Raw genomic sequence first — 16,024 nt, 5'->3', positions numbered from 1 at the left:
TTTCATTGTTGTGGGAACTTTATTTTAGTTGCATCTTTTGAAGTAATTTTACAGACAAGTGATGGATGGTGTGTTATATTTTCTGGGGTTTTTTTTTTGGAAATAACTTATTGCAGTGAAGAATGGAAGAGCGTAGAGCTTGGAAACATGTCACCCCTGGCAGCTGTTTTCAGCTTTGCATAGGTAGCAATGATACTCATGTCTATTGATTTCTCAGGTTGGCTTTCTTAAAATCTGCATGAAAGAGTCTGTCCACTGCCCTTCAGAAGAGTAATTGTTTAAAACTCCCGGCAGATGGGGCAGTGCTGTGGTTTGGGACATCCTGAAGGTCACAAGTTAAGCCTTTGTTCACACTGCTAAGGCAGATGTTAAGATGTGAGTAGCTCAGATTCACCTCAGGCTACCGTGGCTCCTTTGCCACCCCATCCACCCAACAACCCCCTGAACCCACCTCAGCAGAGAGGGCCTGGGGTAGAGGGTCGGTGTTAAGGCTGTGCGTGGCAGAGGGAGCAACAAGAGGAAGAGGAGAGCTTTCAGAATAAAAAGAGCAGAAACAACATAAAAATAAAAGTTGTCATAGGCCCCTAGCAGAAAGATAATCTGACTCAGAAGGTCACATTCATTCTGGTGTGTAGCAGCAGCAAAAACCATTTCGGTGCCACGTTTGGTTTTATGGCAGAGTTGGTCAGGACCTAGAGACACAGACCATGTTTGATAAAATTAGGAATAAAAATTTTTGGCCCAGTTGTGTTAATTTGCTGCACGTGCAGAACTAAGATTTGCAATTGATAGGTGCAAGTACTTAGAGGGAAGCACACACAAACTTGAGCCAAGGGAGTCTGAGGCAGAGCACAAGTGTTCCTAGAACTGAGGGAAATGTTAATCATTCCTGATAATTATCTTCGGAAACATGTATCTACTATATGTAACACTTTTAAAGAAAAGGGAACTATTGTAAAATATTTCTTCTGTTGATATCTGATTTTAAAAGAGACAGGGAAAAAGAAAGTGCAGTCAGAGACTGATGTGGTCGATTGCGAGGGACCCCTCACAGCTGCCCTAGCGCTGAGACACCGCAGTAACAACCGCCCGGATGTTAACTCTGCGATCCGCTGGGCAGGAACGCTTCAGGCTTTTCGCTTTGGGACACGGCGGGCGGGCGGCGGCCGAAGGGACAGGGCGGGCAGGCGGGCAGGCGGGCGGCCGAAGGGACAGGGCGGGCAGGCAGGCAGGCGGGCGGCGGCCGAAGGGACAGGGCGGGCAGGCAGGCGGGCGGGCGGCGTCCCGCGTCCCTGCCGGCCCTCAGGCGCGGCCGCCTCAGGCCGCCAGGGGGCAGGAGAGCCCCGCGCGCGGGAGCCGCCCCGAGGCGCGTGAGGGGCGGCCACACGGCCTCGGGGCTGCGGCCCTGAGAAGCTGCAGCAGCAGCTTTTCCTGCTTTTTAAACGGCCGATGGCAGCTAATCGTGGGGAGACAGTCTCTAAAGGCGTTGAGCGCGGCAGGTGTTACAAGCAAGGTGATGCGTGCTGATGAGGGGGGCGCTGGCCGCCATTTGCAGGACGTGCCGCTCTCCCAGGGCAGTTGTTCACCACAGGTCTGGCTCCCCAGCGTTCTCTAACTGAAGGATGCAAGCTGTCGCTTCAAATGAGCCAATGTGGTGGCCTTTTTTTCTTTCAGTAAGCATAAATGTATTCCTGTGTTTGATGAAGTGCGTTGTTTAGTCGTCTTGATTGAATTCCTTTATCCTATGGGGCTCGGCTTTGTCCTTTTACATGGTAATTGAGATAACCAAAAGCGTGCTACTTTTTTAGAAGTCTACTTCACCGCCCTGAGGGAAGGAGTTTTCTTAACTCTACAGTATGGTGGTAAAAGTCTTCTAATTGCCCAACACAGCCCCACTTTTCTCACCACTTTTTAGTTGCAGAACTGTTGGTTAGACTACTTAGCTTTGCATTTTTCAGACAGATAAATATAAAAGTAGTTTCATCTTCTTACTGAAAGTAGTTCTGAGACCGACATGATGTCTGCCCTCAGCCTCCTCTTTAGGCTTAAACAATCTCAGCTCCCTCAGCTACTCCTCATAGACCTTTCACCAGCCTTGTTGCCTGGCTCTGCACATGCTCAAGCACATCAATGTCCTTCACGTAGGGCAGGGCCAAGGTGCAGCCTCAGCAGTGCCCAGTGCAGGGGGGACAATCACTGCCCTGGTCCTGCTGGTCACACTATTTCTGATACAAGCCAGGATGCCATTGACCTTCTTGGCCACCTGAGCACACTGCTGGCTCATATAACACACCTAGGTCCTTTTCTACTGGACAGCTTTCCAGCCACACATCCACAAGCTTGTAGGATTGCCTGGGGTTGTTGTGGCCTAAGTGCAGGATCTGACGCTTGCGCTTGTTAAACCTCATACAACTGGCCTCATCGCAGTGCTCCAGCCTGGCCAGGCCTCTCTGAAAAGCCTTCCTGTCCTCACGCAGGTCTGTGCATTGGTAAAAGTGCTGAAACTTTTCACTGAGGCCTACATTGATCTTGGTTAAGAATTAGCAGTTTTTAAAAGTGGTCTAATAGGAGGGAGTCTGTTGCCTATTTAAATAAAACCCCATGCAGTGTGTGAGAGCCTGTATGAGTCTAACTCTGAAACTTGGACTAGTTGGAAATCAGCTTGGGCAGCTTTCGCACTGTCAACCCAGAGAACAAACTGGGGTAGTAGACACAGTTAAAGCCTTGATGCAGCAGGTTCTCACCTATGCAGAAAGCTTTTTGTGAGACAGAGGGCTAGAATAATTGCACTTTGGCCTTTGTATCTTTCTCAGTGGTGGAGCATTAACTTGACCTTACAAAGGCATAATGGCTCAATTTGTGCCAGGTGACTCTCACACTGCTGTGTGTAATAACAGTAATCTAGACAATGCTCAGTACTGTTTCTCCCATACAGGAAGGCATCCTTTTCTTTTTTTTTTTTTTTTAAATAACTGATTTTCTAAATTGCACTGCTGTCGCTCTCTGAGATCTCTCACAACTCCAACTAAGTGATGGTTGGGCTCACTGAATAGACTTTTAAAAAAGAAAGCCTGAAGCCCAGGTCCGCCTGTCCTGAGATGCCTTAGGGAAGAGAATTTTGAACTGGGCTGCCCTGGTATTTTGTTGGGGAAAGATAAGCGTCTCCATTGGCCAGTCCAGATCTTAGGTAGATTGTGCTGGCAATTTGGAAGTTGTTCTGTCTCTCTTCTGATGCTGAGGCTCCCAGCTTAGTGTGCACTTGGGATGTGTCCTGGATGAAGTTATGTATTTGTGGGTGGAGGCTTTGGATTGGATAGTTGCAATACTTATCTGTATGCTAACAGCAGAACAGAAGTATCTGGACCTACTAATGGCAGAGCTTCATGGCATGACCTAATCTCTTTTTTGTAGGTTGGAAGATTATGATGATCTCATGCCAATCTGGACACGTCAAAATGAGACCCTGAAAGAAACCTATAGTGAATATTTCCTTGCTGACCTCATAGAATGTCAAGATGAAGAAAATCAGGCTGTTGTTTGTGAGGTCAGTCTGCCATAAGCTCTGGTTTTGTCATAACCTTAGTGATATCACATGTGACTTACAGCTCACACAGCAGTTTGGTGAATAAAAATAACAAGCTCACTTTTGGAAGGTCAGATTCACGATCTGCACACACACAGTGCCCCCTCTGCCATTGTGTCATTTCTTTCTTTGAGAGTGATATCTCCGGTTAAGTAAATGAAGCAGCAATTCCCAGTAATTGTGTGGATTCTTTTCAAGCAACTGGAACAGACCATCTTGAAGAAACCATGTTGCCATTTTAGACATTTGCATTATAGATGACCGGTTTCCATTCCCCAGGGATATTAATATTGCATGTGAAAACTAGCAGCCAGTAATACTTTCACAGTTAAAAGTGCTGTAAGTTTTTTTCCATCTCCTGGCTCGAGCAGTCAGATTTTTGCTGAAGATGGAAACCTAGGAATAAATTTAAATATGAAAGAGGTGGTAATAGTTATCCTGCTGAAAATTCCTGTTATGGTTTTCATGTGTTAGTAATTGTGCATGGTATTGTAAGCTGATAGGCAGCATAACCTACTTAATTCCATAAGTCTGCTTTCTATAGCAAATGATTTTGTAAAACCTGAACGTGTAATCACTGCCATTGGAAGCCAAGTGGGAAACAATAAACCATTAGTGTAATAGCACATTAGAAACGGCTATCTTTATAAATAATAAATTTCAATTTTAGAGCTCAATGTGATACCAGCAAAAGGTGTTTCAGGCCCTCATGGTTTATACCTGCCACTGCTGCCGCAGATTGGAAAGGCACCTCCACACAAACCAAGATAGATGCCAATTTTCCCTGCAGAGAATGAAGCTGGCAACCTCTTTTTGCACATATGGTAGATGGATTGGTTAATCAGCCTCTGCTGAGCCTTGGGCCTGAAATTACATAGCAGCCAGACAACTGCAGCGCCCCAGCTTTTGTTTGGTTACGCAAACAAGGCAAACAAACAATCACTTGTTGTTGGAGGGGATAAAAAAAATGGAACTTCACTTTAAAAAAAAAAATATTGGAGTGCTGATGGGCCGATAAAACAGCTACAGCAATCCAGCTATTGAGTTTTCATTATGTTTGTAAAGGAGGCTTTCATTATGTGCGTTAAGGAAAGAAAAAATCAGTTATGTGTGTTTCACCAGAAAGTTTCATACAGTACTAAAAGTTGAAACACTTCCTTCTTCTGGATTCATCTTAGCCTGACGCCAAAAACCCCCCAGCAACCCTCCATGTGTCCCGTTCTGGGCTCCTTTGTGTCCAGTTCTGGACTTCTCAGCTCAAGAGGGACAGGGAAGTGCTGGAGACTGTCCAGCGCAGGGCCACCAAAATGATCAGGGGACTGAAACGTCTTTCATACGAGGAAAGGCTGCGGGACCTGGGGCTGTTTAGTCTGGAGAAGAGGAGACTGAGGGGAGCTCTTATTGACATTTATAAATATCTAAAGGGTGGGTGTCAGGAGATTGGGACTTCCCTTTTTTCTATAGTTGCCAGCAACAGGACAAGGGGTGATGGGATGAAGCTGGAACACAAAAAGTTCCACTTAAGTATAAGAAAAAGCCATTTCCCTGTTGAGATGAGGGAGCCCTGGCACAGGCTGCCCAGAGGGGGTGTGGAGGCTCCTTCCTTGGAGGGCTTCAAGACCCACCTGGACATGTTCCTATGCGACCTGATCTAGGTGACTAGATGATCTCTAAAGGTCCCTTCCAACCCTACCATTCTGTGATTCTATGCCAATTCTCATATTTCAGCGTCTCTTTCTGAAGTCTGCAACTTTCTGAAAACTTTCAGTAACAGTGAAACACAGATAACACCACACTCTTTCAGCATGTCAGGCATCTTGAAACTTCCATAATTGCGGGGCATTTTTAAAATATTTCTTTTTAAAGAGTAGTTTGTAATTTTTTTCCAGAAGTTGAAGATATTTAGCACTTATAATGGCTGAGAATAATACACTAGATACTAAAATAATACATTAGATACTGCTTATATACTATATTGTTGCTTTCTTGAATTCACAATTTTCATAGGAAAATAAAATATACTTTTCAGTGTGAGCACAGTTCTGTTTACAAAACATTATCCAATAATTAGTCAACAATTACAGATGGCTAAACTGGATTTTACTTCAGCTGCACTTTAAAGAAAAATTATACATTTTCTAATGCACACATTACAAGAGGAAAATAAAAGGATCCTTCACTTCTGCTGAAATAGTTGCTTTATACTTTTCTGTTATGCACAGCTAGAGATGGAACACTGTAACTTTTATGTCAGAATAATTTTTTGTTCCATTTTTTGTTCTTAGCTAAAGTCCCATGCTCAGCTTTTATGTATGTGTAACATTGCTTTTGTATTTCAGGATGGTGACACTGCAGTAGGATTCATGAGCTTATGTTCTCAAGTGAATGTTTCCTTGCTTCAAGAGTGTTTTGACTTAGGGCCTTTCCATGGCCTCTGTAAACCATATCCTGAAGATATTCTCAAAATGCCACAGAAGCCAAACATTCAAGAAGGTATCTGTATTCTAAAATCCTAGATGTATTCCATGTGTTTTTGTTTCTAGCTTCCAAGCAAGTTTTGCAAAAGGTTGGAAGAGAATAAAGGTTTGCAAGGTGCTTTTTATTTTGAGAGAGAAATGTCAATAGCTCTGGTCTCGTGTCTCAGAAGTGACTGCTGTTTGTAGGGAGCTGGTCTATACCACTTAAGGCATGAAGCTTGGTTTCAAGTTTTGGAAAACTAAAGCATCAGGGGTGTTTTTTATCACTTAGCTACAGTTGTATTATTAATTGAAGGCTTAGTTTTGAAATCTGGTTCTAATGACTCTCAGTAGCTAAGCAGCTGGATAAATGTGGCTGTTAGGTTGTCCCATTGACTTGTGTCATCTTATTGCCTCGTGCTTCAGCTTCTGCTCTCTTTGTTTATTGTTTGTAGTCTTCTAGGTCTCTTGGGAGATCAGGGACATTCTGTTCCATATTGGGAATGATACAACACATCTACAAGCCACACTACTACCATAAGTGATAAAAAACAGTAACATGAGCATGTCAGTTGTTTGTAAACAGAAGTGTCACGTAAATGATTTACAGTTGCCATCTTTATTTGTTGGTGTCAAAGAGCTTTTTGTGCAGAAGGGCAACATTTAGCTGCCTAACTATCAGTAATAGAATTTTAAAAACACCATTAGGTTGTTAGTTATCTGCTTGTCTGAATACAAAGCAACAGGCAAAAAGCAGGGAGCTACAGACCAGCTACCAGCTGGTATATCAGAGCCAACAGTTGTGGAACAGAAAAGGGGAGGAAAAGAAATCTTATAGCTGCTCCTATGGATGTCAGGAGTATTACTTCAAAATAGATGACAAACATATGAGAGTGAGGGAAGGAGAAAGATCACTTACAATAGTCTCTTCTGAAAACTAGTTGGAACACAGTCCTGGGCAGTCTGCTTGAGCAGAGGCTTAACAAGATGACCTCCAGTGATGCCTCTGACCTGCACTGTTATGGGAGTGTAACCTGGTTCTGATAAAGCCCTTAGACTTTGTGGCCAGCTCTGTGCTGCTGTGTTTTTTAATGAATTCAAAGGCTGAGAATTTAAAAGGCAAGCTACATTCCTTTGTGGAATAATTTTATGTTTCCACATTTGACAAAATTTAAATTTCCCTAGCTCTTTAGCTCATGAGTAGAGACCACAGGTTGATACTGCTTTTCCTTTCCAAATGTAACACTGAATAATAATGAAAGACCGTACAGAAATCCGTCTTTAACACTATATTGATATGCCACTTTCGTTTCGGGGTAATTACAGTAATTTGGTTGTTACTCTATATGGTGTCATGAATTAGTAGCTAGAAAACATTATGATGCAGTGGGAATGATTCAAGGGCTTTTCATCAGGCTTCATGGTGAACTGGCTTCTTGATCCTGCTGACTGTTACCTCTGCTAACAACCCGGCAATCACTGAATTATTTTAATTTTCTCTTTGTTCACGTTCCTTACTTCAATTAGTGCAACAATATTTATGTACTTCCCCGTCACTTGTCTGCAGCATATATGTAAACAATGATGCAGCTACATTTGACAGTAGTGGATGGTGGAGCCATTAAGGGGTTTCATTTTAGTATGGAGTCAGAAACAACATGTCAATATTTACATGACAACAAGAGACTTGTATTAATTAACTTCTGACACCTGCAAGGCTGTTGATAATGAGAAATATAGCTGGGTTAATCAAGACGACATTTGATCATTTCTGTGAAGTCTCACATCTGTGATACCCCTGGAGAAACCATGATTTCTAACCCCTGTTTCTTCTTGCCCTGCAGATTGCATATACATTCTTTTCTGTTAAGGGAGAAACAGATTTTCAGATAAAAGATTTTCAAACATACTTTAGGCTAAATTATTTTAAACCTTTGAGGTATTTTTTAAGAAAGCAAGCTCATTTCTGTATGCAGAAATGCTTAGGTCAGTGAATGTGGCTTTCCCAAGCTAAAGTTCAGAGAAAAGGGTGAAGAATTCTGTTGTGCTGGATTTTGAGAGATTTTTTTCCTTACTCCTGGAGCTCCAAATTTACTTCCTTGTGTTATTGCAGCTTTCAAATGCAAGAACATCCTGGCCTGATAAGTTTTCTTCAGCAGCAGTACCTCAAGAGTTTTTGAGTTATAAACTTATTTTCAGGTTTTGTTTGTAAATGTTGAATGCTGAGGATTAAGCACTCAGTTTGAAGCCTGATTCACTTTTTATTACTCAGGTGAAGACAAAAGCAACCAAACAAGTCAAGAAATAGAGTCTATCTCGTCTGGAAACTTTGAACATATTCATGACCAAGTAGCAGCTGTGCAGGTAATGCCATTGCATGTATTTTCATACATGTTAATGTGAAGCAAAGGTGGAGGCTACTAGGACAAGCAGTGCTTACTATTTCCACTCTTGCATCGTCCTCTGCATGGGCTCACACTTATATCTGCTGTTGTGCAGAGATCAGAAGCTGCTTCACTAGGATCTGGATGGAGGTGGTCATAGTTATTGTTCCCACCTAGTTTCACATGAACAGCCGGACAGCACAGGAGTGGGAATAAAGTGGCCCTGAGAGAAGAAAAAGAGTGAGGACCTGTTTGTGCAGGTCTGTGGCTGTGTAAAGGCATGTGGACAGACAGCTTTGAGTGGGCTTCTCTGTGCATTCCCACAACAGACAGGGCAAGAGTCACCTTACTCTGAAGATCTGCGAGTCCTGAGATTTCATCTTGACTGTGTTACTAAGGCAAAAACCTACTACTGGTGGGAAGCTGAAAAGCAGCAATGTAGCTTCAGTTTTCCCTTGTACATTGTAGAAGTTAGAGGGCACATACCCTATCTGTCCCTCTTTGCTGAGTGAAGCTCAACCATTACTGTGAAACATATTGCTGCGGCATAAATCAGCAGACAATTTATCCTTCCATCCGTCTTTTAGTCTCTCTCAGTATCAAAGCTGTTCTTGGGTTTTTTTTCCATTATTCATTTCCATTCCCACAATATTCTCTGTATTGATCATATTTTTTTAACAGAACATGTTTTACACATTCACACAGGCATCTGGAATCAAAGTGTTTTATGTAGAAACATTTCTGAAAGATTAATATTGTATTGCCTTGCAAAGGGACTCTTACAGTAACTATTAGTTTGAATACATTGCTCCTCAGCAAGAACGTGTGTATTTTTAAGGGCCATTTTTATCTAGTTTTTCAGAAGCAGGTAAATATCACATTAAAAACACTTGAACTTCTGTGTTTTTCAAAACGTGACAAGTAAAAAGTAAATCCCTATGTGTCGTCTTGGAATGCTGTAAGATACGATTGATGCAAGACCTTTGATTAGAAATGAAGAGATTTTCTGAAACGTTGTAAGTGATCGCTTGTCAATTATTACTGCAGAAGGATGGAGCCATTACTGCTTCCCACACTGAACTGCCATTAGGTGTCAGAGTGACAGATTTCAAAGCTTCAGCAACCTTCCTTGAAACTGAGGGCAAAAGTGGTTTTCATCCAGTGTACAGAGGATCTTCAAATGCTTTCTGTATCCATCTGTTTTGTATTGATGAGAAGCATGAAACTAGGTAAGTGTGGATGAATTGTTAATGCTTTCCAATCTTAATAAGAGTTTTCAGTGTTAGATTTTTAAGACAAATCTGGAAGTGACAGCTGCTGCAGTTAGGTTGGATTTTTTTCTGACCTCTTTTTTTCCATTTCTTTTACCTTCACTAATGACTTACTGAAATTTTCAGCCTCCAGCTGCAACTTTCCATCGCTGGTAGGACTGTGGGAACAAAAAGATATTTTCACCGTTTATGTGTTTATCAATCAGTGCTTCAGTTCTTTTTTCCCTGGAGACATCTCTGGAACAGTTTGGATTCCAAGATAGGTATCTGTGGAGAAGATAGCATTCCTTTATGAAGAACTTGTCCTAAGATTAGCTCATGCAAGATCCTCTTTTCGGAGCTGAGGAATCTGTAGATCTTGGTGTTTTCAAATATTTTACTTGTATGCTTTCCTGGCTTGCATTTGCTTGATCCACCTGCTTGTAAAAGAAACATTGGAAAAGCAAATATGTTGAAAGGATAGCATGAGGTAATCCTGACTGTATCTCAGAATCTTATCCTGACCCCACATAGCTTAGATCCAGAAATAGTAGCTTGGTTGAAGTGTAGGTATGATTGCATCCTAGCCCTCAAGGGAAGCTGACTACTGGGGAATTTGTGTTACAAATGCTTCCATCTCTTAAATCTAGAGCTGTTATGTGGCTTGTTAGTGCACTGGAACTGAAATGCAGGGGAACCAAATTCCTAGTTTATCTGCAGATATTTGATACCTTTTTAAGCTCCCTTAAAAATCTCCTACCTCCATTCTTAAGTTCCTTGCTGCCAAGAAGGTGCTGGTATGGGACAGCAGAAAGCTACATTGCATTGGCATTTTCCTTTGCCTTATTTACCTATTAGCTATTCATAATTATGTATAACATAGGTGAATCTGTAATACCTCAATCCAATATTTATGGGGGGGGTTAAGTTTTCACTCATACAGATTTAATGAGAAATTATTTCTCTTTCCGTTAATAGTATTGGTGAAGTAATTAAAGTGAGCTTAATTACAGGACTGGAGGGAGGAGGGCTTTTATCAATATTTTTTGTAATATATATATTGAACTTCTTCAAAAGACACATTTTGTGTGATGGAAAAATATGTTGCAAGGCTCCAGTATAACTCTGTTTGGTGGATTTAGAGCTCTTTGATATCCTTACACATAGGAGAAACAGAAAGAATTTGTTAGATTTCTCATGTCTTTCTAAACTTAAATGTCACGTTTCACTGTCACCATGGAAAAGAGAGTGGAATTGCTTGAAACCAGTAGGTGAGAAGTGGAAAGAAGTAAAGTGTTCAAAAACAATTTCAAAGTATTGATGTTCCCGTTAGTCTGATAAAGTAAATTGGATGGGTTTACCAAGTGGATAGTGACAGAACTCTTGGTACTGGATCAAAATATTGTGGAACATAGCAGCAACTGTTTGTAACCTCAGTCAGTGTTTGCTGTGTACTACAGCTGCTCTGACAAGCCACAACATGACTTCTGAAAAATGTTGGAGTCAACAACATGAGAGTCAATATTTTTTACCTTTCAGCGGAGAGCTTAATGTTCTGATATTATTTCAAACATTCAGGTTTATTCTCTTAATGGTATGCTTTGAGCACTAGAAGCCAACACGTGATGTGCAGCATGCAACATATGCAGCTGATTAATGATGAACTAGCAAGGGCTGTCTGATTAGTGCTGTCAATAAATGCTCCTTGCACTTGGATGTAAATACTGACATATACAGGGCCTGTCTGATATGTGTTTCTTTAACAGTGTTTGCTCTTGGTTGCAGGTCGCTGGATTTTTTGCATTATGTCTTCCAGCTTTTTCCAGTATGTATCATTAAAGTTTTAAAGTTTGTATGCATGTTTGTGTGTATGTGTGATGGGAGGGTGGTGCAGTTGTCAGCCAGAGTATTTAGATAAGGTGCCTGAGTAAGTCAGTGACTGGCAGGAGTGCGCTACAGCCAGTGACCTGGGGCTGAGGCACCCTGAGGAGCTGGACTCCTCTCCTTGGCTGCTTTTGTCCTTACATATTGTGTGCACAAGTCCTTTGTTTATATTCCAGAGGCTTTTCTGAGATGCAGATTCAGAAAGCAAATGTTTCAAATTCTTATAAAATCATGTGTAGATTCAGTCTGTACCTTAATTAAAAATAATATCTAGAAAAATACATTAAAGGAGATGGAGTTAAACCTTAGGAAACAGCAATACTAAGGAAAAACTTAATATTTACCTGTAGCTTAAACAGTGACACTGAAGGTTTATGTTTAGCGCAAAGATAATGTGCAACAAATAAAGATGTGCATTTACAGTACAGTAGCTATTTCACTTTGGCAACCTGTGTGATTGATCTTTGTCTGAGGTAACGAAGTGCACTTTCTGATATATCCTTAATACACACTATGGTGTGTTGTAAATTCCTGATACAGAATACTGCCTGCTAGTATCCGTTAGAGACAGATCTTGGTGACCAGAGAGACAGACCTGGCCCTATATATCAGCATATTCCAAATGCTGCTTACCACCAAAGAAAGTTCCCTGAGCAAGTGAGCACAGAAAGCATTTCAAATCTCCAAGTATTTTATCCATCCAACAATGAACCTGTCACTCTTTGAAAGAAAATGTCATGACGGAATCACCAGGTGTAGTAAGAAAAATTAATCACATAATATGCTTAAAGGGAAGGAGTGAGATTCAAATAACACCCTCTGCTGAAAACATGCCATAGAACAATCAGCCAGAGGAAACTGATTAACCATCTTCCAGAGCTGTGCTCCTTGGGAGTCTCTCAGCACACGTCATGCTGCATGATGGATCTTTCTGAATTGTTAGAGTTCTCCAACATCCCTGTGCAGGGAGATTATCTTAAAACATGTGTTCAATAAAAAGAGATGGGAGGGACTCTGGTGGAAGGGAGTGCTTGAACAGTTTGAATGGATAAAACTGCATGCCACAAATAACTTTATCTCCAGAGGATGCTCTGTTTCATCTGAGAGCATTCAGTGGAGATTCCTGCATTTCTTTGCACCTCTACAGCCTTTACAACACAGGTCTCTGAACAATTCCATTGACTGCCAGTACACTGTGCCTCAGTACCCATATGTACCCTGTAGGACATGTGTGCCAAATTCAGGACACATTGGGCATTGCTGTGCATACACAAACCTGCATTCATCAGGACTACTGTGCATGCAGAGCAAAGCCAAACCCTGCAAACACCCTTGCTGCTTGTCCAGGATTTTAGGACATGCAGCTGTAGTTGATGGTCTCACTTGGCTGCAAACATGTAAAGATCCCAGACAGACATGCATTGTCCTGCAAATTCACTGCAAAAGAATAGTAAGGTAGACAGAAAGATCTTGTAAGTGAAAATGTTATCCCTAAAGGTGTAGGTTTAGAGATAATGTTCCTACTAGGCAGTTGAACTAGATGATCATTGTAACACCCTTCCAAGTGAGGTATTCTGTTCTACTGAGGAAGAAAAAGGGAGAGTGCAGGTAGAGGAAAGGGACCGTTGGGAAATATCAGGATATTAGCTACAAAGTCTTTACTGTGGGAGCCAAAAGACCCATTTCTGTGAGCCAACTTGATGTTGAGTGCCTCAGCTCCAATGTGGTACCCAGGTGTCAGGCCACCTACACAGAGCAATACTTGGAGTGTACCTACGTTGTAAGCACTGTATTCAATTTGTTTTCTTTCTATCCCCTGTATCAGAAGCTTTGTGTAAAGCTTATATTGAGATCACCAAGAGCCTTTATTTTCTGCAAATCTTTTTCAGGACAAAGACTTCTGTGTCATCCTCGTGCCACATCATGTACCAGAGTTCTACCTGATCCAGAGTTTTGTTCGGGCTGTCCCCTTCTGTACTTCCAGATTTGGTCATGAGCTTTATGTGTTTCACCGCGCAGGATTGATCAAGTGAGTCACGTGCCTCGTGACAACAAGTGATGTACTGTGAACTGCTTCTGTGGAATATACTTGCATCATCCAACCTAGCACCAGATGGGTATTCCTTTGCTATCTCAGACCAAGCTGCTGTTTTGCCTGGTATGGCACAACATCTTGCAAAAATGGTAGTGTCAGTCTCCAAATCAGTACAGTTCAATAGCACAGGGCTGTGCCTGGAGCAGTCAGGAGCAGAGCTAAATAACTTAGTTTAAGCAGCGTTACTGCAGCTGTCTTGCTTCCTGTTCTGGAATGAATTCTACTCAGATGTATCTCCACACAGCACTGTACTAGACAACATAGAAATAGGCTTATATTTCCAGTGAACAAAAGTAGTGACATGATTTTTAATGAAACAAAAAATGAGATAACTCTTCTGACTGACAGTGTTTATGTATAGTTTCCCTTAAGTAAAACCAAAATGCAATGAGAGGGTTTATTTACAATTTGTATATACAATACTTACATAATGAAGATGAACATTGGTATGGACAAGTAGCTTCTTCAGGTTGCCTCGTTGTGGACCAAGGCCAATAGAGAAACATTGTGCATCCTTTGGCCCTTTGGACTAGACTCAGGTTGTGTAATGTTGATACTTGAAAGCCTGATGTGGATTTAATTCTGGCATAACTCTCAAGGGAAATGGAGTAATGCATTTCTAGAACCTGCAGAACACAGCAATAGCCTCAGTGCTTAATATCTATTTTCTATAATTCATCTCTTATTTTTGTGATGAATCATTTATTTCATTCCTTTCCATTTTTGTGATACTCTGAACACTTCTGTAGTCTGCAGTGCTGGTCAACTGGGACACAAAACCTCTCTTGGTATGGCTTCTGTTATGTGGTATGGGTTTTCCAATGATCTGTTAGTGTAACAAGCCTATACTGGCCCAAACACCAAGCTTGAATTGTGGCACAGTTAGGCATTTTTATTGTCTTTCTTTCCTTTCTTTCTTTTTGTCTTAATGTAGCTAAACACTGTGTGGTTTCACAGAAATACTCTGGTTTAATTGCATACTTAATCATCTTTGGTGGTATACAAATAGCTCATGCAAGAACTGGCCAGCTACTCTTGGACTTGTGCAGAAGCTTTTTACCACGGGATGAAACTGGGCTTCTGTGTAGCATGTAAGAATCCAGCTGGCTGAAGAGAAAGCCACTGGAGTACTTCCTGTTAATCTCAGTCACAGCTGCTCACTAATCCACCAGTAGGATTGGTACTCACATGTCCTTGTGTGGTTTTGGTCAAAATTAAACTTGTTATCAAGGTTTTTTTTAAATAAACCCTTAGAATTCTGATTAAAATGTGCATATTCCAAATGCTACCAGCCCCTCCATGAAAACAGAATATAGTCATTAGCAGCATTTTCCAACCCTCTGCGCAGCTGTACAGGAAAGTAAAGAAAAATAGCCTTTCACTGAAGTTCAGTATCAGCAAAGCTATGAAAGGAACCAGATGAAGCTTTTGGACAATTTATGAAGAACAAAAACCTCAGTGCACAACAGCAGATACTCTCTTAGGTAAAACCAAACTATGGAAAAGATCAATGTATTGTACTTGCACCATGGGCTTTCGAAAGGCACGTGAGTGAAAAAGAAGTCACAGAAAATGACTTAGAGAAAAACAGGGGTAAGAAGATGGGAAGATGAAGACATGAAAGGGCAAAATCAGGAGAGGCACAGGCACAGAATGAGATACTGATTAGTAAAGGTTGTAAAAGGAATAAGAAAAAGTGTTAAGTACACAAAAAGCAAGAGTGCAGCAAATGGAAGTATAGGTCTGCTACTTAACAGTAAAGGAGAAAAAAATAACAGATGACAAGGCATAGGCTGAAATGCTTAATGGATACTTTCCCTCAATTTTCACTAAAAAGCATCATAATAATAATAATAGCATCTTGGTCTCTGAACAGTCAAAGGACTGGGCATCTAGAATGAGTTAATTCATTGCTGGAAGAGAAAGGAGCACAGATCTTGGATGGTCCTTCCCACTATTTGGTGTTGACAGTGAATCTGGTGATCTTGTATCTTATTTAAAAACAGTTCCTATTTTGTCCACGTTCCCATTTTCGCCGTATTAAAAATGAAGTTAATTATTTGCACAACTGCCTTCTTCTGGACACGGATGGGGAGAAGGACTCACGTGCTGGGCTCAGTGGAGTGGCAGAAAGATGGCACCTTCCTGGGTTGCAGTGAACCCTATTGCTGGTGTTGCTGACCCATCATCTCATCGCTTGCTTGATCTTGCAATAAACTGTCTGTGGAAGTGTGTTAACACATGTGGAAGCAGCTGATGCTCATTTAGGAGTTCAGGCTTGGTTTGTGATTTCATAAACAAATATATGCTTTTGAACACTCAAATAATCAAGTTGGAGATGATCAATGAGTTTGAGCTGTGAAACTTCATGT

The 16,024-nt window shown here is 41.4% G+C and overlaps 2 protein-coding genes across 2 annotated transcripts in view; one reads left to right on the top strand and one right to left on the bottom strand.

The window, feature by feature from the left end:
- SLC24A3 (solute carrier family 24 member 3) overlaps window positions 1–16,024 on the bottom strand; it is a 343,101-nt gene that overhangs the window by 212,864 nt on the left and 114,213 nt on the right. The window lies entirely within an intron of this gene.
- The window catches only part of CFAP61 (cilia and flagella associated protein 61), a 111,623-nt gene that overhangs the window by 8,612 nt on the left and 86,987 nt on the right, over window positions 1–16,024 (top strand). The window contains exons 6-11 of the mRNA XM_061989412.1: window positions 3,412–3,544; window positions 5,923–6,076; window positions 8,312–8,403; window positions 9,471–9,652; window positions 11,459–11,498; window positions 13,447–13,586. Coding sequence (XP_061845396.1) covers window positions 3,412–3,544; window positions 5,923–6,076; window positions 8,312–8,403; window positions 9,471–9,652; window positions 11,459–11,498; window positions 13,447–13,586 — 741 coding nt within the window. The remainder of the gene's footprint in view (window positions 1–3,411; window positions 3,545–5,922; window positions 6,077–8,311; window positions 8,404–9,470; window positions 9,653–11,458; window positions 11,499–13,446; window positions 13,587–16,024) is intronic.

This window comes from Colius striatus, chromosome 2 (assembly GCF_028858725.1).
Source record: "Colius striatus isolate bColStr4 chromosome 2, bColStr4.1.hap1, whole genome shotgun sequence".
NCBI lineage: Eukaryota > Metazoa > Chordata > Aves > Coliiformes > Coliidae > Colius > Colius striatus.
This window is presented reverse-complemented; position numbering and strand designations above follow the sequence as displayed.